This window comes from Diadema setosum, chromosome 22 (assembly GCF_964275005.1).
Source record: "Diadema setosum chromosome 22, eeDiaSeto1, whole genome shotgun sequence".
NCBI classification, from domain to species: Eukaryota; Metazoa; Echinodermata; class Echinoidea; order Diadematoida; family Diadematidae; genus Diadema; species Diadema setosum.
Window position 1 is genome coordinate 15,615,162 of NC_092706.1, and position 25,621 is coordinate 15,640,782.

General features: G+C 37.7%; 1 protein-coding gene across 2 annotated transcripts in view; it reads left to right on the top strand.

Annotated features, from left to right (window-relative positions):
• The window catches only part of LOC140245412 (voltage-dependent L-type calcium channel subunit beta-1-like), a 127,151-nt gene that overhangs the window by 96,854 nt on the left and 4,676 nt on the right, over window positions 1-25,621 (top strand). For both annotated transcript variants that reach the window (XM_072324988.1, XM_072324989.1), the window contains 7 exons: window positions 3,728-3,847; window positions 8,928-9,050; window positions 9,904-10,031; window positions 15,958-16,061; window positions 21,163-21,275; window positions 23,569-23,708; window positions 24,341-24,453. In XM_072324988.1, the coding sequence (XP_072181089.1) occupies window positions 3,728-3,847; window positions 8,928-9,050; window positions 9,904-10,031; window positions 15,958-16,061; window positions 21,163-21,275; window positions 23,569-23,708; window positions 24,341-24,453 (841 nt within the window). The remainder of the gene's footprint in view (window positions 1-3,727; window positions 3,848-8,927; window positions 9,051-9,903; window positions 10,032-15,957; window positions 16,062-21,162; window positions 21,276-23,568; window positions 23,709-24,340; window positions 24,454-25,621) is intronic.

Sequence of the window (25,621 nt, forward strand, 5' to 3'; positions counted from 1 at the left end):
TCATGTAGAATTCAAAAGAAGTTCAATTACATGAGAAAAGGTAAAAAATCAAGGCATAAGGGATACTAATGTATCAGTTATCCTGGACTTTTTCACCGTCTTGATAGAAACCTGGGGGGCATTTCATGAAGGAACTTGTCGGATAGAATGTCTGACAAGTCAAATATATCTGACAAGTTCAGAGAAATCAGCCAATCAGACTAAAGAATTTCTCAAAACTTGTCGGATATAATTGACTTGTCAGATATTTTATCCGACAAGTTCCTTCATGAAATGCCCCCCTGAACTATTGCATCTTTGTAAAAGAGTGCTTGAAAAGTACAATGTACAAAAACATACTGATTACATATTCACTACACAGTGTTAACATGAAGTAATCTACTGAAGATGTTGACATGTCAAAAAAAAAAACCCAAACATGTCTTTACCTTTGTCATCAACCTGAAAAAAAAAAAAAATCTCGTCTAGAACCAGGATATCTAAAGACCTTTTCCACGTCTTCAAGTTTCTCCTTTCCATGTGACTTGAGTTCCTTTCTGCCTATCTTGCTGTCAAATAAACTTTGTCTATGTGAGATTGAATACCTGTAATGAAATCCAGAAATGCCTTGTATCTCAGTTGCCCATAGAAATGCCAAAATTCATTGGAGTATTGATTTTTGGCCTAAGCTTCTCCAAATGAAATAGTGTGGTGTGAGCTCTGAATGGAATAGAAGAGAACTTGTCTGATGTATATCCTCACACAAGAACATTTTGATTTCAATACCTTTTCCCCCATGCACCCCCACCAAACTGTCAACTGATTGGTGTTTCAACAGATGACAATAGTGTTGATGTGAAATTTATTTGGTTTCAACAATATTCATCTTGAAGATATGATGTTCAGACATTCCTAGACCACATTTCCGACATAAAGCTGTTTTTATTGGGGTTTTTTTCCCATCAGTTATCAAACAATGAGGCATGGTTCTCTATGTGCTAGCAACATGTCTTGTCTCACAAATGCCAGATGAAACTCCCACTGATTGCATGGTACACACACCCTGCAGCCTTATATTGACTGACTTGTTGGACACAGGCATGTTTATGACCTTTGACCCATGGTCATGAATAATAATAAGCATCCTGTTTGTAATCAGACATGGAGATGCACTCCACTCAATTAGAGTGTATTTGACTTAATGGAATGAGATTAGAGTTAGCTGGCTTTACCGGCAGTGCGCTAATTGCCTGCATGTCAGAACGGTATCACTCAGTCCATCAGCAACTACATGCACACACTGTATGACAAGTGTATAAAGTGATATATGGCGAGGCTAGTGGTAGACAGTGGGGCGTAGTAACAGTGTGTGTGTATTGGTTTACCGGAAAACACAGACTTGGCCGAGTGTGAGGCATTTTTAGGGTGGAATTCACACGTCATGTTTGCCACCCATCTTACATTGTAGGCACTCTTTCCTGCCTGGAATTTTCACCAGGCTTTGTCATTGCTCTTACTGGTAATCACACTTACAGTGTTTCATCATAAGTCACACTGAGCATAATGGACTGGTTGGGGAGAAAAAAAACATGATACTATATTGACAGTGAGAGATTTTCAGGGGGGACTTCAAGGGCTGAAACTCATAGTGCTGTGTGCTTCATAATCTTTCAAATCTTATGAATACATGGAATATATTTTGTCGGTCAAATAAGCCACAATGGTTTGTCTCACAAATACTTGAATTTCAGTGCAAGAATAGGAACATTGCTGTTATATGTACAAAAAAAAAATGCAATGTATCAAACTTATCTATGCAGAGGAACCTTTTATTTTTCTTTGAAGTTTTATTTCTATAAGAAAACATTCTTAAATCAAATAATTGGAATAAAATGTGAGTTCATTTGAGCAGAATTGAAGACTTTCCAGTCATGAAACAGAAATATTACATTTATTCAATCAAAGATGTCATATTTTATTTTTGTCAAACTCACAGTTGCTCATTTTTTAATAAATATGGTATTGCAGGAATAAAACAGCATAAATTGACATGAAAACGGTAGCGGATAAGGTGTATCAAGACATATATGCAATTAGTGTTCCCGATCTAAAGGGCTGTCAGTGCAGGCTTGGTTTGGCATGGAAGACTTGTGTTCTCAATCTAATGGGCCATCAGTGCAGGGTTGGTTTGGCATGGGAGACTCTCCCTCCTACTCACATCATCTTAGCCATCGTCCCAGAAGGGTAGAACTTGCCTTCATTAGTGTCTACTGCTGTCATGTATGCCTAATAACGTGTATATCTGTCAACAGCCACAACTGTAATTAAGGCATTGAAATTACCCACCTCTGTGTTGTGAGGATGATGAAAGAGTACAATAGACAGAGAGGATTAAATGACCCAGAATCTTAAAGCCATGATGATTTTTTTTTTTAATCTGACTCGTAGATATATTGGTAGCTTGTATTCTTGATGTGTTAATGATAACATGGCTCTTCAATATGGCAAGGAAACCCACTAAAGCATAGAATGACAACATATTGAATCAAGTGATAAAGATCACAAGTTGTTTTTTTCAACCTTGTCTCTATCAAGTAAACAAACTAATGTTCCTGTCATTGACAAGTGTTTATCTTCATTCAGACTGTACAGGAAAATCTATGCCTACACTGTATCACAAGCCATATATATTTCACAGTATGTGTTTGTTGTGTTTGTTTATTGTGGGTTTGTTTTTTTTTGTGAGTCAGCAGATATTTGCAAAATTAACTACACGCCAAAGTATTGCCTCTCATTATACCCATACAGTGTGTTATCATCTCCGTAGTGAGAGAAGCAGAGATTATGCCTCTTGAGAAAGGAAATGCAAATATTTGTTCATTCCATCCCTCGGGCTCAAAAATGAATTATCTGCTTGTGAAATTGTCTGATATACTGAAAGTCCATATCCACAAAATATTACAGTCACAAAATATATAGTATACTGTCAAAGTGATAACCTATTATTCCAACCCATTCTAGATGTATCACTTTCTCTTCTTTGTGTTGCAGAAAGATTCAGAACATCATAAGCTTATCACCATTGCTACTCTGACTATGTATCACTAAGACTTTAGTGGTGATGTGTGTATGTTATGCTGAGATTCTTGACATTCCATTCAGGAATCAGAAATATTATCTCGTACTTTTTTTGTGTAGTTCTGTGCTCTGCATCGTGCAGAAAGAGCTACATGTCAAGTGCTGGGTTTTACTATCATGCATTCAAGGATTAACATGATCTTAAGGCCACAGCACACTATATGACCTTGCCGCGATTCACTGGTAGTATGACCTTGCCACCGGAAGTATGACGTCACCGGCCTTGCCAGTTTCCAGTTGTACAACTGAGTTGCTATGCCAGTTGTGAAGATTTGACGAGTTCAATTTTCACGAAGAGTCGTGGGACTGTCAGCCAATCATCCTACAGTAAAATATGTACTAACGTCACATACAGTATCAAAAAGTAAGCCTAGATGTGTGGTCTGGTGGCATAGTGTGCGGTTTTGAGTTGCGAGACTGGACGTGCAACCTGACATGCTCCCAGAGTCGTAAGCTCTCATGTTCTGAATATTCTATCAGCATAATATCTTGTGTATTCATCTCATGTGAAATATATTCACCTTCTTTGAACGTAGCCCATGACACGTCTTTTTTTCAATCACTTTAATATCCATGTATTCTTTCTTCTCTACCTGTTTATATGCTGCAGGGTTCGGAAGATTCAAATTACGGCCGGCCTTCTGATTCTGACCTTTCGCTGGATGAGGAGAGAGAGGCGTTGAGGAGGGAGACAGAGAGACAAGCATTAGCACAATTAGAAAAAGCTAGGGTAAGTTTGCATGCTGTCGGGGCGTCTGATGAAAGAAATAGAGGAAGAGAAATTTAGATGGATGGAGAGGGAGAATTAGAACTTGAATTAAAACTTGAAAGAGAGAATTAGACAGGTGTTCTTGCTCGATGCTGTATTGCTTGTAAATCTGTCTGGATGTAAGTCCATTTTTTTTTTCTCTCACGTATCTTTCTTTATAGGAGTGTTAATCGATACAGCTAGAGGGGAGGGAGTTGTTTTCATTAATGCATTTTTAAAAGCTTTATTGACGCTTGCAGAAGGGCAAGGATGTTTGCTTCTGTGTTTTGTAGAGATTTGTAGGATATCTTTATCACTCATGATTTGGGTCATTTACAGTTAGAATGAGACCTACTAAATAAATGTAGTAATATATCTACAATATAGCTAGAAGAGCAGAACACCTGTTTTGTTTTTGTTTTGTTTTTTTCTAATCCTGTTCACATTTTAAAAACCAGTTCAGGGCTCGACCTTAACTTTTTTTCTAGGAAGCCAGCCGGGCTCCTCAGGGACCTTTTTAGGGAGCCAAATTGAGTTTTAGGGAGCCACGGTTCCCTCAGTCACAATCAGCAGTAGAGGTCTATTGCGTGTATTAACCTGGTGGAGAAGATTTCATTTAGATATAACATGCATTTCTCCACAGACACAAGCCTGAGATACCTTGTTCTTAGTCTCTAACACACAGTGTGTGTGTGTGCGTGCGTCGCACGTGCGTGTGTGTGTGTGTGTGTGTGACTGTGCCTGCCATGTGCACCTGCGTGTGTGTGTGTAGGTGTTTTGTGTGGTCCCTCTCCCATTCCCTTGTGTAATTTCTTACCCTGGTCTGATCATATCGTCTTTCTTTCTCGGTTCTTCTTTTTTTTAGCTGCAAGGTGTGGGTTAGAAACAATTATGTAACGCCACATGTTGATTGATCAGCAGAGCTGCCAAGCTTTGGAAGCACAAATCCGTACTCAGCAGCTCCAAAATCCGTATTTTCCACCAGAATCTGTATTTTTTCCATCTCCCTCTTTTTGCCATTTTGAATTACACTCGTCGACTTAAGGTCTACAAGCTCTTTAACATAACATTACGACACATGCTGAAGTATCGAGCTGGTCACCAGCATGATAAAGAATCCAAACTACGCAATGTTCAGAGTTGATTGATTGCTTTCTCTCAATGCATGTGTACAAGACTACAAGTGCATGTATGTACCTCCAGAAACTTGCTGGGCTGGTTATGGAAGCTTCCACTATCTAGCAGGGGAGGGGGAATGCTTTCATCTTCTCAAGAAAGCTTCTGTGTCAGTGAATGCAAAACTCTGTTCGCTGTTTCCAACTATTGTTTACTATAAAACATAATCATGCGTTGTTTTCAGGCTTTTTAATTTTACTGGATTTTAAACATCAGTATTTTCCGAAAGTACTGGTATTCCAATTTCTTTTACCCTAACTGGAATCGGAAAGTCTGCTATAACGATGATCGCGAAATGCCGCGCTGTGTGTGGTTGCGCCAATGCGCAAACACGTGGTTATACTTTCAAGTTTAAAGGAATGCGCCATGTGCTCCTGCCTAAGAGGTTACTGCAAGTTCGATGGATCGAATGCGCCATAGCTGAGCTGATGGCTTGTTTACGGTAAACATGCAGTTTACATTCGATATGAAGAAGTCATTACGTTTTTCACGAGGAAAAAATACAAAACAAACAAAAAACACCTACGAACGAATGTTGATAGCCAAAACTTTGAAAAGTAATAAGCAGTTATGATGAGCATGAACTGAAATTAATTGTCATGATTTTGCTGTCTAAGCAGGTGATGACTGCATCTCATTGGACCTACTCATAGTGAATTTGTCTTGGCATACGATACCTTTTAAGTATTTCTGTGATTACCTTTTTAATTGACTGATTAATCGATCCTTTTTTATTGTTCAGGGAACATAAGATATTCGATTAAGTACACTATATTCGACTGTTTGATGTTTCCTACTATATGGGCCAAAAGAAAGGCTATAGAATCACGATATCTTTGCAATGATTCCTTTAATTCAACTAATGAGCTGGTTCTTCGATCGATATTTCCAGGATATTTACACGCTGTTTATTCCAGTGCGCGCATTCTTTCGTCTGGCACGCACCTGGGTGTGGCACCTGCTTTTGTGGAAATTTCCACAAGGGGAGTAGAGGGGTGGGTGTCAAGTTTCTTCGAGCCGAAGAGACTGCGCGCATGTATTCAGTATTTCACAATCTCTTCGCTCTAATTTATTGTAATTCATGCTTTCCCCTTATTCTTTGCCGATATTGAACATTTAGATTTAATTTTACGAAGGTTGGTAGATCGTGGATCTTTTTGTTGTGAGGTGTATGTAATTTTTTTTTAACCATTCTTTGGAGGGGAAAGAACTTAGAAGAGTAAGGGGAAAGAAGAATAAGAGGGAAAGTGAAATAAAACGAACGACACGTACACTCGGCATGCAGTAAGCCGTCTTTTTATACCAGCATAGTTTTCATCATCACCATCAGACATCACTCAGATCATTTTAGCCTTTTCCTATCAACATTAAGAAACACGCACAGTCCCTCGAGATAAAAACCGAGGAAAATAAATAACAAATACAAAGTATCAACACCTACCAACACAAATATTTAGAAAAGACAACACACGTCGCTTCGATTCGAAAAAGTATTGCAGCAAAGACACAAAGTGGAGAAATCGCCGTTACGGAAATAACAGTGCGAGACACTTGAAAGAATTACGTTCAAATATTTCAAAGTATAAAGGGAACGGATAAAGTGATATAAAATGGAAGAAATCGTACCAAACGAGGTGTGAGAAACGACAGAAATAGAACGATAAGTTTAGTAGTAAGTAGGATTTAATAGGCCCTAGCAAGTTTGCAGCACCGGAAGCTACGCGAAAATTAATACACATTGGAAACTCTGTATTGCGACGAGATCCTTGGACCTTGGGATCATCAATAAACGATACAAAACAAAGGAAATTAATTCATTTTGACTGGAAAATACTTTGTTATAAGTATTCTGTTATATGAGATCTCCTTTAATAGGCCTAGAAATGCATCGAGTTTCCACGATACTCGCGGGAAAGAAAGCTCGAACGCTTTTCACCTGCACATGCTGCAGTGCACATCAATACACGAACAGAAACTCACCTCTTCCTTGCAGAAAAATGATGCAATAACGTTACAAAAACACACACACAACACTCTAAAAATCATTTCGCACTTGGGAGGCAAGGGAAAAGCGGAAGAAGTAGAGAAAATGAAGCAGACATTGCACAAAGGAGCGCTTCTACCCCGACTAAAAACGAAATAGTGTACTGTTTATAGTGGCAGCTGGCTACAGTGTGTAGCTTAGCTATCATACTCACGCTCCCCAGCCGGCCACACATGGGGATACCAGGGCGAACCAGGGAGGTGGAAGAAACACCTCTCTGGGCGAACGATGTAAACATCCAGGGTCCGTAGGCGACAGGGATTCAGGCGCGCGGAGTTCCGTTCGGTGTCCACAGTACGCAAGCAGCGAATTGCATGTGCGCACACTATTCTATAATAGAAGATACGAACACACATACGTCGGGTACACACACACACACACACACACATGCGGGCAACGTGGGCCGGCTGGAGAATGAAACGTGTTCAGCGTGTAGTCTATATTGCAATTTCAGGGATAATAACTTCGAGCGTCAGGGCTCGCTGCGCGCGCCGGGGCCGCTCGCTCTCGTCGATAGTGTGAGTGTGTACATAAACTATGATTCTGTCTTGAAACGTCAGCGTGAGGCTCTACGGCAAAAAAACTTAAGGAGCCAGCCGGGCTTTTTTCATACATTTCTGGGGAGCCCGTAGCGATTCTGGGGAGCCAATGGTCCCCGGGCTCCCGCTAAGGTCGAGCCCTGCAGTTGTACAATGCATGTGTGTATTATTCATTATTCATTTTTTTTTAAATAATTGATTACCCATGCCAATGAAGGTCATAATGGTACATGATATGCTGACAATATCGTCGCTGGGGTGACAAGACCTTGTATCTGCAATTTTGGTGAAAATTACTTTTTTGCATTTATGGTCAAATAATCGGTTAAGTGATGTCCTGTCCAAATCCTAGATGTCTTACCCCAAAAATGAAGCCACCATGGCACGTCAAAGGAATGGCTGTCCCATTCGGTATAGTGCTTTGGCCGCCATGTTTTTTGGCTCTCCTGAACATTTGACATTTTGTAGATACGAGGTCTTGTTGCCCCAGCGACGGTATGTCTAATGATGTATGCATCTCGTTATTCACTGCATTCTGACTCAGTTAGTGTACTATATAAATACATGCTGTATATAGCAGCAGATATGTTAAGTAAAAGTTTGTGTAAAATACAGCCATTCGAGTCATGATTGTTAGATATCTGTAAACAAAACTATCAGGATGGTTTTAATTAAGGTAGAACAAAGAAGACAGCATCCATATCTCTTGATGCCTACATGACAGTGAGTGCTAAATAGTTCACATACAAGAGGAAAACAGTTCATCAGGAGTTGTCTGTGTTTTGCTTTGTGATTGTTTTGTATGTGTCTAAAAAAGAAATACATGATTGTCATTACTTTAATATTTCCAGAGTACTAAGCACTAGATTTATAAGATCAAAACCACAAAGAATATGTAACACCTTTCATAGAATTCAGCACTTTTCATGGGTTGTAATGATTTGCCTTGTGTTTTTCACTGGCCTGTGCATCTGTCAGTGACAGTAAAGTTTTGAGCACACTAAACTGTGTGAGGCACAGCGTGTTTTCTCCAGCAGTGGCTTAAGTGGAAAATCTTGGCAACCCTTGACATTTCCAGACTGACTCTGGCTTTGCCGTGTATCGGAACTCGTTACTGTGTGAAGTAGACCAGTAATTCACTGGTTACCATGGCGATTGTTCAGAGGATCCAAGAGCACTAGCTGTGTGATCCTTGCAAAGCCAGCTGTGTAGATTCTGTGAAGCTCGGCTCTGAGAATTAGAAATGTAAGGATTACGATGAAGCATTGTGACCATTTTCAACGTTTGGATTTTCTTTTCACAGACAAAGCCAGTTGCCTTTGCGGTGCGAACAAATGTAGGATACGATGGGTCAATAGATGATGATTCACCGGTTCAAGGCTGCGCAATATCATTTGAAGTCAAGGATTTCTTACATATAAAAGAGGTAATGTATTTTTTGAGTTACAGATTTGGTTTGCAGGTAACAGATTATTTCCCATATTAATGTAGCCAAGGATAGAAGTTCATGTTTTAGTCAAATGCACTAGTAAACCATTCAGATAGTGCAGTATCTTATGTAAGATGTTTGTTCTTTTCCCATACTTCCCTCTTTATTTTAATATCAATAAATACCTCCCTCTTTATTTTAATATCAATAAATATTGCAATGACAAGCAAAAGAGAAAGTTGGTGTAGTCATATGTTTATCGAGACTTACACAGTAATGATAATGTGCATTTTTGCTTTCAGTACTGTAAAAGTGGAAATTTTCGCGGTGTTGAAATTTTCGCGCATTTCGCGCAACCAGAAACTAGCGCAAAAATAAAAACACGCGAATATTTTTGCTTGCCATACGTTCCTGTGCGTGATGTCTTGATTCCGCGGAATTAAAAACACGCGAAACTCTTCTGACCTGGCCTAGCGCGAAAAATTAGTCGCGCGAAAATATCCACTTTTACAGCATTATTTGTGTTATACAGTGACTGAACAAAGTCATGAAGTCATGAACAAAACTGGTTATGCAGGAGTAAAACATACAAATGTTTAGTGTGCTTCATTTCATAGTCCTAAATGTCTTTCTACAGTCCTTGAGTAGTGCCACAAGCCATTAGGATTGAATCACCACATTCTTTATATCATGTAATATGACTTCTTCTTTGTATTTTATATTGAAATGCCAAGTGAATAAAAGTAATAATAATAATGATAATAATACACATAAATCTATTACATTTTGTGGCACAGTTGGGTTATAAGGATTACATTATGAAGCTGTTCTTTTATTTTTCTCTCAACAGAAATACAACAATGACTGGTGGATAGGCAAGCTAGTCAAAGAAGGAGCCGATATAGGCTTCATCCCCAGCCCTGCCAAGCTGGAAAACATGAGGCTACAAACCTCTGGCAGCAGAAATAGACTTGGAAAGTGAGTACAAGTCTGGGAATGGAGACTAGCTTGGTGAAGCAAAATGATGTCTTCATGTGTTATAGTAGAGCTGATGAAAGGAAACATACCGTGGCATGTGCTTCATTTGTGCCAGAAAAGAGATGACCTCTTTACATGTTCATAATTGGTCTCAAAAATTATCACAGAAAAAGAATACCCTAAATAAGCAAGGATAAATTTGAACTGCAAATTTAATGACTGAATGTCAAATATCCACCAGAAGAAGGAAGATGTATCTGAGCTGATAGCATGTGGTGGATTTATCTTGATTTCAGAGTTTGGCCTCTTACTGCTCCTTTTTTTTTTTATTCATTTGTGAATGATGATTGTCAAAATCATATATCTTCTTTCTGTGTCATGGAAGCCTTGAATACATCTTTTTCTCTCATTAAGCACAGATGGACACAAACGTGTGCTAAGTCTAAAATCATCCAGATTGCATTGTGTGCATATAAATGCTCACATTTTTAGCTGCTGCTTGAACTGAATTTTTAGTGCGCAAATCTTTTTTGACAAATGTTCAAAAACTGCATTGTTTCCACGACTGTCTGTGAATTTTTGTCTCTTTACATAATACGGGAATTTCTGTTTCTATAGATATATCACTCTTGATAGTGTATATAGTGTGTGATTTTTGTGTTCTGTCAGTGTATGTATTAGTCCATTATGTGATTTGTGTATTATGGTACACAATTGTACAGATGGGGAGACACCAATGTCAACTTTGTCTTCTGCTACATATTTATTTCATACTCTGCTACTCTCAATGTTCCTTTGCATTATGCCTTTGTCCTGCCTTTTCTTTATTGACAAGCAGCACAATTGTAAATGACCTAGACTAAGAAATCATATGAAACAGGTATCCCCTGTGAATGGTACATCAGTTCTCAAGGTGAAGGCCTTATCCTTGATATTCCACCATATATCCAAAGTACAAGAATGAACACTTCTTTCAAAGGTGTTTTTTCTCACCTGTATTTCTAGGTTGAAATGGCAAAACGAGTTTGATTATGCACGAAGGTATGATTATTTTTTTACAACCCTGGGGTTCCCTGTTGCCATGGTGGGGGAAGTGTTTAAACGTTGGTGTTTATTTGCCTGCTCCAGTGAACAAATTCCAAAAAACTCTCCCGGTGGTTACTTGCTGAATGCCAAGTGTTAATCGGTGTCTTTTTGTATCCTATAGTATGCCTTAAAAATATATATTCAAAGGTATATTGGTAATATGATTCCAAATCAATAAGTTTTGCAAGGCTGAAAATCTGTGGATTCCTTTCCCCATCCCATAAGACCTATTGAATCAAATTTCTTCCTGTATTACCTCTGTTGTCTGTACCTCCTTTTTTTCTGTACACTGTTTCTCTGTGTTCTTTATGTTATTTTCTTACATCACTTTTTTTGAATTACTTTTCTATGAATTATCTGTTACAGCATGTAATGTTTGTGTTTAAGTTTCTCTTTGCATTTGAACTGATATTCATAATGTTTTGAGAGTTGATTTAATAGTTCAGCTGATAATCATTACAAGACAGTACACAAGATATATGATTAACACAAAATCTTATAAATTTACAGTTTAAAGTTAATGACGAAGATACCACTGTAGTATCATTATCTTTTCAGGCACAAATAATATCACTTTTTTTTTCCCCCCCAATAAGAGCTACATAGGCACTGAGATATCCACACCAAATCTCAAACCAAACATGTCATGATGCCAAGTGGGGTGGTGTTCCAGGGCAAACTATATACAGATGAATTGAGATTACAATGTGTGACCTTTTCATGACTATATATTGAACTGAAGTGCTAGGTTTGAAGGGATTGATTAAAGTTGATTAAAGAGAGACCCCCCCCCCAAAAAAAAAAAAAAAAAAAACACACACACACAAAACAAAACAAAACAAAACAAACAAACAAAACAAAACAAAACTAAAACAGTCCTACCATCAGTTAAAAAATAGAAAAAGAAAAGATGCAAGCACCTTGCTAAAGCTGTGCTGGAATAATCAAAGGAGATTAACCAGCACCAGGACTAATTCAACCTGCGAGTCAAGACATATTACATCGTTATAGAACATTGGCTGCTTGGAAGGTGTTGAATGTGAGGTTACTGATTGCAATAACATGATGATGGATAGATGAGTTAAAAAAATGTACCATAAGATAAAAAAGGCATTTCGGGACAAATACTTAGAAAGTAACACAGAAATCTGATATGTGCCTTTAATGTTTTGATATGTCATAGCCTTTTGAGTACTAGAGTGTGACATTCTTGTCATCAAGACATCTGGAAAAGAAATATACCTCTGGTGCCATGAGAACTTTAGTGTGTAGGAATGAATCTATAAAAACCAAAAAACTGCTCAGCATTTACCTGATCACTGTAGTGGAATAATGCACTATGTACATTTCGTTCCCCCACCCTGCTTTGTGATTGGCTTTGGTCTGCTCACATGACTAGCGTTGCATTACGCACAGTCAGTGTGCATTGAAGTAGAACGCTGGGTAATTTGACTTCATCTCCCAATTTCAACTGATCTTCATTTCCTGGTTGAGTCAGCCATGTAGACTCATCTCCAGGGGGAGGGCTAAATATGATGGTACAGGTTAAACCCACCTCATCAATCGAGGCAAGGAGCGCAGCTCGCATACGACAACACAGTATTATAATCTGCCCTATGAAAGGATAACATGGTCTTCCAACACAGGCATGCTTCGCTCCTGCCTCTCATGCAGTAGATTGATTGTGAAAACATGCTCGCCTGCCTCATTTGTTTGATGTTCCTCATACAGGAACAGGTGCAGACTGTGCGCTCTCGATAGGACTGCAAGTCATGTATCGCAGAATGGGGGATACACGCAGAATGTTGCAGCACAAACTATGTCCTAGATCCTATTCCACTTTTTAAAGCAACTCACAGTGATGATGAGCAGGTTTCTTTGTGAACTCCAAGAGAGTCGTAGGATGAAGTTATAATCAATAACGAAGGAAAAGATTAAAAAAAACAAAAAACGAGCTGCTCAAAAGTGATTTGACTTCTTAGTTTCAGTCAGAACAACTTTCATCTTTGAGGTTCATTTGATATCATCCCTGACACATGCTTTGACTTTTGAATCTTTACACAGTGACTGACAAATATGAGATTACATTGGAAAAGGCAAGACACAATACGAAAAGAATATGTTTTTGATACAAAAGGGCCTATGAAACTACACTTACTGTATATCTGATATACTTTTAAAATTGAATTTACCATAATCTTGACTGTAACAATTGACATCAAACACTCATGCTGGACACTCGAACAAACACGGCTCCAATGATTCTGATCTTGTTTTTTTTTTTTTCTCTTTTTTGAACAATTGTCACCACTTCTCAAGTTCCTTATTTTCTTCACTTCTTCACTTCTATTCATCAATTCAGAAAACCTTCAAAACACTGACTCTACACTGTAGATCTGAAGTTATGACTAAATAAAAGCAATGATTCAAAACCTTCAAAAAAGCACGTAGACTTTCCTTGCAATTGATGCATAAATCACTTGATTGTTTTATCTGATTGTGTTAAACTAAACATTAAACTATAGTTGACTCGAGTTTTCACTTATTTTCTAATTTATTTTGTTTTATTTGATAAAATTTGTATTGCTTTTATATCTGTTTCTTTTTATAAGTTTTTTTGTATTGTTTTTAATGAGTTTGTTTTTGAAATTTGTTCTTTAAACTAACTTGTTTCTTTGATCCTTTCTTCCCCATCCTGTTTGTCCTCTTTATTTCTCCGCCCTCCTCAACTTACTGCATCCTGATTGGTCTATGAAATGAATTGAATGAAATGTGTCCTTTGCATGAACAATGATTATTTCAATGATCCTGGCTATGAATGTTCATTCATCCCTGCATGCTGCTCTTGCCACCTGTTTTGGGTGACATTGATCACCATCATGGAATGCACCCGGGAATCCATGCATGACATTTGAGTTAATTCTTTTTCTTCATTTGGGATTTTTTGAAATCTCTCTGATTGTTCACGTTTCACAACATGAATTTGGATTTGATTGACATGTAATTTGTTTCTTGATTCCATTGTCGTGGCCCATGATATGGATTGTGCTTGGCTCTCCATGTTTTTGCTCATGATGAATGATGCGTTACCATGACATCATTTGCTGCCTTGTTCCGTTGAACGACATGCCAACGGTTTACTTCCAAAATGACGTCAAAACCTGGATAAATGACCCTTCCCTACCTGCCCACAACTGATTTTGTTGTTGTTGGACTTTCATCTTAACCGTTCACATTTCTTACAATTCTCATTTCTAAAATCTTATTTGAAACCCATCTACTCAACAATTTTTTTTTAATGTGTGTGTTACACTTGTCAATTTCACTCAAATTGTGATACATTATTTAATTCTCCTTTTTGTCCCATATTTGATAATCCATCTGGCAACAATCTTTCTGTAATGATTATTCTTTTTTCTATACTGACTAAACTTTGGATGATTATCATGAATGAAATTTAAAAATATCCCATTAATTACTCATTCTAAATTTCTCTTGGCTGCACATCTCTCTGGGTGGTTTAACACAATTGTTAAACACATCTTCATGTCCGTATGTTGTGTGAAATCAAATTTTGTTCCCATTCATTCCATTTTTTTTTCTTCACAAATGAATTGTGTGCTAACCCCTACACACATCATGATATCTAACTATTTGAAATGAAATGAATACATTTCCACCTGTTAATTGTGTGTGTGGATTTAACTCCTTTCTTCATATTTGTGATTTCTTGCTGTGTGTTTTGGTTTCTTTAACTAAAACTCTAATACGTCCATCTCAACACTATTTCTTCCATTAAACCTCTCGGACTTCTGACAAAAAATACATCAATGGGATAATTCATCTAATTACTTTCTTTCTTTATCTTTTCTGTGATTAATTTCATTCTTGTTTCCTGTTTTCTTACTCTCTGTCTTATTCCCTGGTATGGTTTACCATGGCCATGATTCTCACTTCTCTCCTTTTATTTCTATTTTTCTTCCACTTGTCTTTGTTATCCTATCTCTCTCAAATTATTTTGCTATTCTATTTGATTTCCTGTTCTTGAACAAAATATCAACTCTCCCTTGATACTGCATCTTGTCTTTTCTTTTTTTATCATTTTGTGTGTGTGTGTGTGTGTTTGTGTGTGTGTGTGTGGTTAACTACAAACTTATCTTCCATGGTTTCATTCTTACCCTTCTTTTGTCTTCAACATCTTGCCGAATTTGAGATGTTTTCTCCCCTTATAATGCTGTCCTTACTTTGGACTGACATTTTCAATCCTTCTACACTAATGATTCATGACTTGAGTGGTCTTTTTGTATCGTTTTCAATTAACATTTGTTGTTCAAATCTGCTACTCTAACCGTAACTTCTGAACAATCTGTTCATGACCAACACCTGTATTTTTGTCGATTGACTAACAAACTCCTACTGCTGGTTAAACCCGTCCTGCCACACTGACTCATGCTCTATTCGTGGAATGGAACATGATAATTTTAAATGCTTTTCTATTCCTTATCCCTCAAATATGTGCCCTAACCCAAACAATACTTTCCATACTGAAAAAAAAAAAAATTGACCTCACACTTCAACCATGACCTGCTCCCTTGCTTACTACACATCATTTTACCTGACTCAATGATGCGATCGGCCTCTTACCCTCCCCTCTTCACCTCCGGATCTCCCATCTAACTTTTACCAAGAGTAGCCACCATGCCACCCTCCCCTCCTCCCCCAGTAGTAAGGGAAGCCTTTCCAGCTTCCCCGGCCTATCGTTTCTCCAGAACAAGGCAGCAACCCTCCCCCTTAACGCTACCAAGACCAATCACCATTTGGCTTCCCCTCGTCACAGCAGATCCACCAGTGGTCTGAGCTCCAGCTCCAACTTAGGGGACTTCCCTACCGGTCTGCCTAACTCTAAGTCATCCAATTCAAGAGGATCCACACCACCCACTCCAGGTGAGCCTGTCTTCACTTTTATATCATTTGAGCTTTTCCAAGGTATTCTTTGTTTGTCGTCATCTCTGTTGGGTAGTTAAAGGAACTAGGCAATGCAAATTGTGTGTTAGCGTGTGTTGATTCCTGATACCCTCAACATCACTTATGTGGCCAAATGAATACCTAAATGCATGCCTTTACATTCTATAATAATTTTTCTACTATGTTTCTTCAGATTACTAGGATATGCCCACAAAAAACAACAACCACAACCCTGCCTAACCAAGATTTTGTCCATGAAATCATCTGTCAGTCATTGCTAAAGTGCTATTATGATTACCAAAGGACAGTGCAGGGAAACATAGAAGTTATGCTCAGTCTAGGGGAATGTGTATACCAATGTCTGTTGTTAATCATATTAGTACTTTACCAGTGATTGACAGATAATATCATTGACAGAATCCTGGTTAGGAAGGTGTTTTTGTTTTTTGTTTTTTGTGTGGCTGTATCCATGTAATCTGAAGAAAGATAGTAGAAAATTATCATAAAGTATATGTCACATATTTAGATATTCTTTCGGCCACATAAGTGACAGACAGAGTATTATAAATCAATACAAGTCAACATTAATTTGCATTGCTCTGTTCCTTTCAGATGCTGTGATCTGTAAGACTGTTACTTGAGTACTGGTTGCTAATTTTCAGTTTCAGAGGTACATGTACTGTAGCACTACCACGAAAATGGCTCTCAGAAGTGCCTCATGTGGAAGCGTCATAGGAAAGTCCCTTTTTATTATGTTAATAGCATACAGAGAGGAAATATAATTGATTGCAATAGGAAAGAGTTGATGATATCACAAAGTCGCTGCATTGAAGATTTGTAACAGGGTGTCATAGACATAGTGTACTCTACTGAGATACGCTGTGGATTGATAACTTTCTTTTTTTATTGCACTGTGAAGCTTTTGATAGCATCTGTGCCTTCTTTCCACGTATCACTAAACGTAACTTCATGCACCATTGACTGGCAAATGAAATACCCTTATATGAATACAAAGACAGTCCTTACTTGCATTTTATATTCAGTGATTGCCTATATATCCATGCAATTGGAATATTTATCACACAGAAATTAGGAAAGCATCTGATACAGACATAGCATCCAAGTGAGGAATGAAAAATGTGCATATTTGAAATTGCCTATAAGTGGTGATCAGTCAAGTTTCTTGAGGTATTGACTTCTTACCCTTTTTCATGGCAGCACAAACCTTTCCTTTTTTTTCTCTCTCTCTGTCTTGCATAGAGGATCTTCAAAGCGTGTCTTGATGTGTGGAAGTAAATGACACTGAAATCTTCAAAACACAACCTTTATTCAATCATCTATTTTTATCCATCTATTCTTAATTCACTTACATGCTTTTTGTTTCACCTGTTGCAGCTGAAACATTTGTACTGTGAAAGTACATAATCATACAGTATCGTTCATGGAAAGTATTTATTCAGTACTGTAATATAAAGTAAAATTTGCAAAACATAAGGCAGCAGTGTAACAGAGATAAAGTAGAATAGCTCCATTTCCAACCTCACTTTTTTTTTTTTTAGTACAAAGACCTAAATATCGCCTTCTTTCATGAAAAAGATTCAGAGGAAAGCGAGGAAGGGAAAAACATGCATCCAATCTTTATTTAGCCTTCCCCCTTTTTTTTTGGAGTTGATTTCCTTCTTTCTCTGTTTATCTCTCTCCCTCCCACATTCCATATATATGTACGCCGTGTGGGAGTGTAATTCATAGACGGACTCGGGGCCCCTTTAAATTACACCTAACTGGTTTATTCATGTATTCCACTCGCTTCGGCTTTTGACATTTCTAAATTGAGCTCTGCCTGTCGTTTTGGGCCTGCATCTTGTTGCTCCCGACAACAGATATATTGGTATGAAGGTTTTAAATCCTATTCTTTCCATTGATTCTCTCATTCTTTTATCTTTTTTATTTCCTCTCTATAGCTCTTTTTCCATCAGTCTAAATTTTTACCTTTCATATTTTAGATGAATCTTGTATTATTAAAGTCAGTGTAATATTAATCAAGTACTCCACATACTCAGTCACTGTGATATTAAGCTCTCCATAAAGTGTGATATAAGATATTTCTGCTGGTTGTGTGTAAATTCTTTGGGCCTGTAGAAAGTAGTTTCCATCAGATGAAGATATGAAATGATTTCTTATGCAGTTACAGATGCCATTAAAATTCAAGTAGTCACTTAAGAATTCAGTAGGTTTTTTATGTCATAAGTTTGCAGGAATTCCAGGAATTGAGTGATAAGATGATATTCAGACTACAGAAGGTAGTAGTAGTAGTAGTAGTAGTAGTAGTAGTAGTAGTAGTAGTAGTAGTAGTAGTAGTAGTAGTAATAGTCATAGTAGTAGTAGTAGTAGTAGTAGTAGCAGCAGTAGTAGTAACAGCAGTAGTAGAAGAAATTATAAAAATAATAGTAATTTGCATTTGTACAGCATATGATAATGTAGTAGAGTCTCTATGCACTTTACATAACTTCCATCTGGTACATCACAAAAAATGAGAAATTTTCAGCGATTTTACAAATTGCTTAGTGTCTGTCTCCAATCCTAAGTCTATCCGGTAACTGATTCCACAAAATAGGTGCTGCAGCAGCACAAGAATGGTCTCCATAGGAACGGGTGAATGAAACTGATACAGTATGTACACAAATATCAGAAGGTTTCTTATAGGTGTGTTTAGAGTAATTATAGTACATAAATAAGAAGGTGATTTATTGTTTACAACTCTATGACAGTACTAAAGGGATTGCCTGAAATAAATTGACATTTAGATAGTTTTTAGATGAAATATTAATGAGGATATCATACGACCTCTTTCATCTTATATGTTTACTCACAGTGAGTAAAAAGGGACTGTTGAATGAGCAGAATATTATCCCCCACACTACGTCATCTATTTGTGACCTGCTGGGTAATCTAGGCTGAAGCACTGAGAGATATGCTAATTTTTTAAACCAGTAGAAAACACGACTATTTATCAAACTATATCTACAAGTTATACAGTCATTTGAAGATCTGTGGTAAGGGGCTTATCAAGTCTTTTCCCTTTAGATTGAAGGTGAGCCGTTGTTGTGTGTTTTTCACGAACACCCACGACAACAACAACACGAATGCCAATGGGTGCATGTAGGCGTATGCATGCCCTGTAGAGAAGAATGCTATCACTTTACCTGCGTGTAGCCGGAGGTATGGCTGCAAGCAAGGAGCATAGGGCAGCCAACATTACTGACATGATAATGAGTCATTTAGCCAAGAAAGCCTGTTGGCGACTGGTATTAGAACTCATACCAGTAGCAGTCCTTTCCAACTGAGTGATAGTACAGGGACTGCGTCATATGTGGTGAATAAGGACAAATCTGCGCTGTTGTACATGTATCGGAGGAAAACTTGTTTTTGGAATTTCTGTTTGAGGATATATTACAGAACTACACTGTATTCATATACAGTAGACCTGTTAAATCAAATGTGCGTGAACAGACCCATTGAAATTGGGTGTACTTGAATAAGCCAGCTCAAGGTTACCTCTAGTCTGCAGTGACCTCTGAAACCACAGACTTGACAAAACATGGAGTAATCTTTTAGGAGAGCAGGTGAAATCAGCCAAGCCAAGAGTAGTAATTTACATGTAAATTTACATGTAAATGCTGCAATGTGGTTTTTGTTGTTTTTGGTTGGAAAGGATACACATTCACCTGTACATTCAGATATGCACCTGGTTTTCATACATGAATATCTATAGCATACAGGTTTTAATACCTTTTAATAATTGCAAGTCGATTTTAAGAGAAGATCTCCAATGATATTTATGTGCACATGCTCAGATTTAAAATGTGAATTAGCTGATAGACTTGTTAAATGTATGCATGTAATCAGCTATGATTAGTGTATATTTCTCAACATTGACATTTTTGAAATGTCATTTCCCTCTCAAATCGACTATTCACATTAGTTGCTTCAATTTCCTGCAGCTCATCTCTGACATTTGAAAAATGTCAATCGGGGTGGACATAGAATATCACCCTCTAGCCAGTCTCTGTCTGAGGGAGAGAGAGAGAAAAAAAAAAAGAATATGAAAGTGGAAGATAGGAATAGAAAGCTATATGATGAGGAAAGATAAAGATGTTTTCTTGATAGCTCCTTGTGGGATTGACTCCAGTCTAAAGCACCTGCTCATTGCTTTCTGCTTGTGTGAACTCCATACTGATCAGTTTGTGAACAATTGCACTGAAGCAGGTTTTACGCCATACTCAGAATACAATGTGTACTAATAGCACAAGGCTGAGTATAAAAATTGTGATCTCCTACAGAATTTCTTGCCATGCTAAGTCTTTTTTTTTTTCACATTCCAGTGTCTAATAAGGATATTAGTAAGTGCAGGATAAAAAAAAATATTCACAGATTACGGACAGAGATTCTCCCAGGCACCTGTAAATTTCCCGGCCCTACAGAAATACACTACACTACGATACAGATATCTGTGGTATACTCTTCCTGTGAGGCTCAGAGAGCTTACAGAATGAAAGATTTACTGTATAAGAAAAGAGTTTCTATCACTCCACACCAGAGGCAAAGAAAAAAAAAAAGGGGGGGGGGGTTCATTGTTCTATGAATCCTGATTGGAGTCCAGTGATTTTTTTTTTTCGCTTTTGGTCTTTATTCAAAGACCACTGGGTTCACAGGAAATAATGCTACACAGATAAGGTTGTATCATCAGTAGTGCTTTTATGTTGTTTCTGACATTTTTTGATAATATGTTTGCAAGAGAAAGTTTGGTGAACGAATGTTCCCCAATCACTGAGGGGCTGGACTGTTTCTTGCCAGCGTGAATGAGGCAGATCTGAAACTTTGAAGTACGCTAGAAAATGTGAAATATTGAAGAGTGTGAACTCTTCTCTCAGGTAACAGGTCATGCAAAGCTCTCGTGAACATGATGAGGTGATGTAAAACCACAGAGTAGAGGAGAGAATGAGAATGAGAAGTTCTGCCATCAGTCCGGAGAAAAAGAGATATGATAAATATTTTCATGTGATTATTTTTTCTGTCGCAGATGGAGATCAGAATGGTCTGGGGGAAGAGGAAAGTGCAGACACGCTGAGTCGATCAAGAGGAAGTACCATTTCGCCACAACCTAAGGAGAAGCGTAAACCTTTCTTCAAGAAGGTCAGTTTTACCTGCACTGATATAAGAGTTATCCCGGCCAACTTTGTATGTATTTCTTTGCGCTGAGTCCAACTTGTCCAGAAAGACTAACAGTCAAACTTGTCTATAAAGATTATCAAAGGTATACAGTCAAACCTGTCTAGAAAGACTACCAAAGATGTATACTGTCAAATCAGTCCATGGAGATTCCTCATTACTTAATTCACCTGCAATGGAGTTTTATTTTGTTATGGACTTTTTAGTCTCCATAATCTCAATAATTTGATTCCTGACATCACGCCCTACGTCTTATAAAACTGATGTCAGGTAGCACATGATGTAAGCTTTCCATCCCGCAGTCTATTCTACCTCTAGGACAGAACTGGAATTATGCGGTTCAATGAGTTGTTGTTTGACAGTGTAAGACCTGCATGGTTAGTGAGCTTTCTGCAAAAAGAACAAGTTGTACTTGACTGCCATTGGATGTTTTTGTTTGCATGATATGGCCTCCAGTCGTCCAGATCTGATTCTGTTCATTTATCGGCAGGGGAGAAAGGCCGGGATTGGATTGAGAGTCTGCCACAGAATTAGTCATCCATCATTCGTTATTGAAGAACTGAGCAAGTGGCTTGAAACTAAATTGATGACTCAGATATATGGGACAGATCAAAAGTATTAATTTAGTTGAAAGAAGAAACATTCTAGTATAACATGTCGAGTACAGATATCTTTGAACATGTGACTCTTATTAAAAGATTATTCCCATAAGCAGGAACAGTCAGAAACTTGCAAAGCCATGTTGTACATAGTATATGATGTCTAATACCGTTTACATGTATATGTAGGTACCTTCTGTAGTAAACCTTGCATGATGACAATTTGTATTACTTGTGGATGACTGACATGAGAAGTTGAGTAGAACGTCCTTCTACAAAGTGGATATTTGGCCATAATAAACAATAATACACAAGTCTTTTTAACCTTGAGAAATATGACTTTATCCTGCAAAGGCGTATATTTCTCCATATTAACAGCTCAATCACTTAAAAAACAATCTATTCACTCAGTGTGTTGTAAGCTATTGCCAGAGAGTCTGCTTCTGGCCGTTGAAATAAAATTTTTGTACAAGGTAACTGCACTGCCCATCCCCCCCCCCCCCCCCCCAAAGGAGAAGCAAAAGAGGGAAAAGGTTTTGCTCACCACTGCTCAGAGAACGAGTTCCTGTATGCATTAGGGTTTTATTGAGTGAATGGAATTCACATTTCTCCTCGTATATCAATCTATCAACTCTTATCTTGACTCATTTTTGCACATGTACTGTTCAGCTTGTATATGCCATGAATTTGGTGAACTGTTGTTCATCAGGTTAGACATTACGAACCTTCCTTCATTCTGAATTTTTATCAGTTGCCAATGCATTTTTACTCCATTATTCTGTCTGTCTCCTAAACATTCTCTCGGAAGTCTTCCTTGTATCTATGACTGGTAAAATACTGTATATAGTCATGGTCTTTTGATGCTCTCCTCATATGGACCACGTGGGAATCCAGGAATAATTATCTAAAATCTTTCTCACCGCAGAGTAGAAAACCTCATAATCTTTTATCCTTTAGGCTATATCAAATCATTTAAAGGAGCCCCCATAAATTCTGATTATTTCCACTGGGGATACAGCAGATAATTTGAGAATAGCAGACACAGTCTGTATTTTATGGAAATGTGAAAAGTGATCCACTGTGTTCTTAATTATGAGATGAAAATGATTATATGCAATGTATAAAGAGAATATGGAAATAATCTGTATTCATTATTTTACATCCACGCTTCTCAGCCTTTCTTAAACCCGAGGCTCACTTTGACTCTTCATTTTTTTATTTTTTCATTTATTTTTTTGAGGCCCACATAGATAAATTGAAATCTTTTTGATTTCATTTTTGGCCTACATTGCCAGCCCACCTGAGACAGCTTTGCAGCCCAACAGTGGGCTGCAGCCCACCAATTGAGAGGCTCTGCAATTTACATGATCATGATTAAAATACAAAATGGAGAGCTTCTTTTCTAATCATTTGAGGTGTTTATTAAATGTTTGATGGTGTTGTCCTCTTTCTGGTGTTCATAAATGTTACGTTGTTACAAGTGTCAAAATAATGAAAGGTATGATTTATCAGGTGTTATTTTTGGTTAGACATTTGGCTTGATTTGGTATGCACCATGTAAACTAACTTGTCAATCAATGAGAGACACATAATGACACATTCACACCTCTAACATCTACGTCTTCATTTTTTTTTTCTCCTTTTGTGCTTATTTGCAGACGGAGAACGTTCCTCCATACGATGTGGTTCCTTCCATGCGACCAGTGGTCCTGGTTGGTCCGTCACTCAAGGGTTATGAAGTCACAGATATGATGCAGAAAGCTCTTTTTGATTACTTGAAAAGGAAATTTGAAGGAAGGTGGGTATATTGCTCTGCTGTGAAAGCTGTGCATGCCATGTTCAAATGAACATGACTTATTGGAGCAACATTACATGTCAGCTGACATTACATGTCAGCAGTCAATGCAACAGCTATTGTTACAAAACAAAGCCCTCAGAAAGATGAAAATAAAAACCTGTCCCAATATCAAGTTGTAAAATAAAGAGTATATCTACTAAAGTATCTTCACAAATTCCACACAAATTTTTCACTGATATGCCTCAATGTCTCAATGCCTCAGTTTACCATATGCCTTTCACGGTAATCACAGTACAACATTTTCAGTGGTTTATCGGTCTAAGCTGTATCAAGGCAAATGTAATTAAAAACTGCAGTCCCATATTTTACTCCTTGTTTTGTTTCAAGCATTACGTACATTTTTGCAAAATGACACTGTTATAGCACTTTATTCTATTCTCAGACAGTGATATAGCGCATGACACATTAACATTTGATCTTTTACAATATGCTTCGTCATTGTAGGAAATAAATGTTTATAGAACAGGATGATGAATTATAAAGACATTAATGAGATATACATCATGTAACATTAAAGTATAATGAATATCACTCATGCTAAGCTTTAATATGATTTGTTACTCCTTGTTTAGGATCTGCATTACACGTGTGACAGCGGACATTGCCCTCGCTAAGCGGTCAGTCCTCAACAACCCGAAAAGTCGACAGATCATTGAAAGATCAAACAGCCGCTCCTCCAGTATAGGTAGGAAATTCAGCAATCAAATTGATAATAACTTAAGAGAGCAAGAAACATTAAATCTTAGGACACATGCACACTTTCTTAGATGAACCTACTCTAGAACCAGAAACATTCACACCTGATGAACTTCCACAATTATGTTGCCACTGGTATTCAATGCATCGTGTAGACAAGAACGATCATGTGCATTTTACTTTCCCAAATCTTGGCTCCTCGCAAAATTTGTAAAACTTCACACAGAAATTTCTGGTTTTACAGTGCTTGATTTGTCAGGTCTCATGGTGACTGGGAGAAATGTTTGAAAATTATTTGGAAAATCAACAATTTAAAAAAAAAAAATTATTTTGCTGCCATACATATATCTACAGTAGATGTGTGAAGTATCCTATGCAGCATAGTTGACCCATTTTCAAGATGCAGTGCAAGAAAAAACTACAGGAATCTTTCGTCCTGATGCAACTTTTTTTTTTTTTTTAGTCTTCATCACTATATATTAGTATTCTGTAGTCAGCTGAGATCTGTGCAGTTGCTGTCACCATGTAGAGTTAAGGAAATGATTGCAATTATCCAAGTCATGACTTTAAATGGGAACATGTTTCCATGAGCAACTGGATAATATGCACCATATTTACTACAGATTATTCAGAAAATGGGCTAGGATGGCTTATAAGGAGATGTCAGATAAGCTGCCAAAGCACAGGTTGTAAGGGAGGTGTGTCTCTGACGCATAAATAGCTGGAACCAGAAGGTTTTGATATATTCCAAGAGAATTTGAAAGGAGCTGCAATGGTACCAGTATCCAGTCAAGAACAGACTGTACTGTAAAAGTGGAATTTTCCGTGCATTTCGTGAAACCAGAAGCTAGTGCAAAAATAAAAGCATGCAAATATTTTTGCCTGCCATATGTTCCAGTACCAGTATAATGTACTGATTTCCACGAAATTAAAAAAAAATGCGAAATTCATCTTACCCGGCCAAGTGTATAGAATTACTCACATGAAAATATCCACTTTTACAGTACATTACTGGAGACAGGAAGAAGAGATGGCATGAAACTGGTAGTAAAATACACTCTGTCGTGACTATAGAGGGAGCTATATTTAATACCAAACCATGATCCTAACCCTCACCCAATTATATGCATGATGTAATGCGCTAAACACTAATGCCA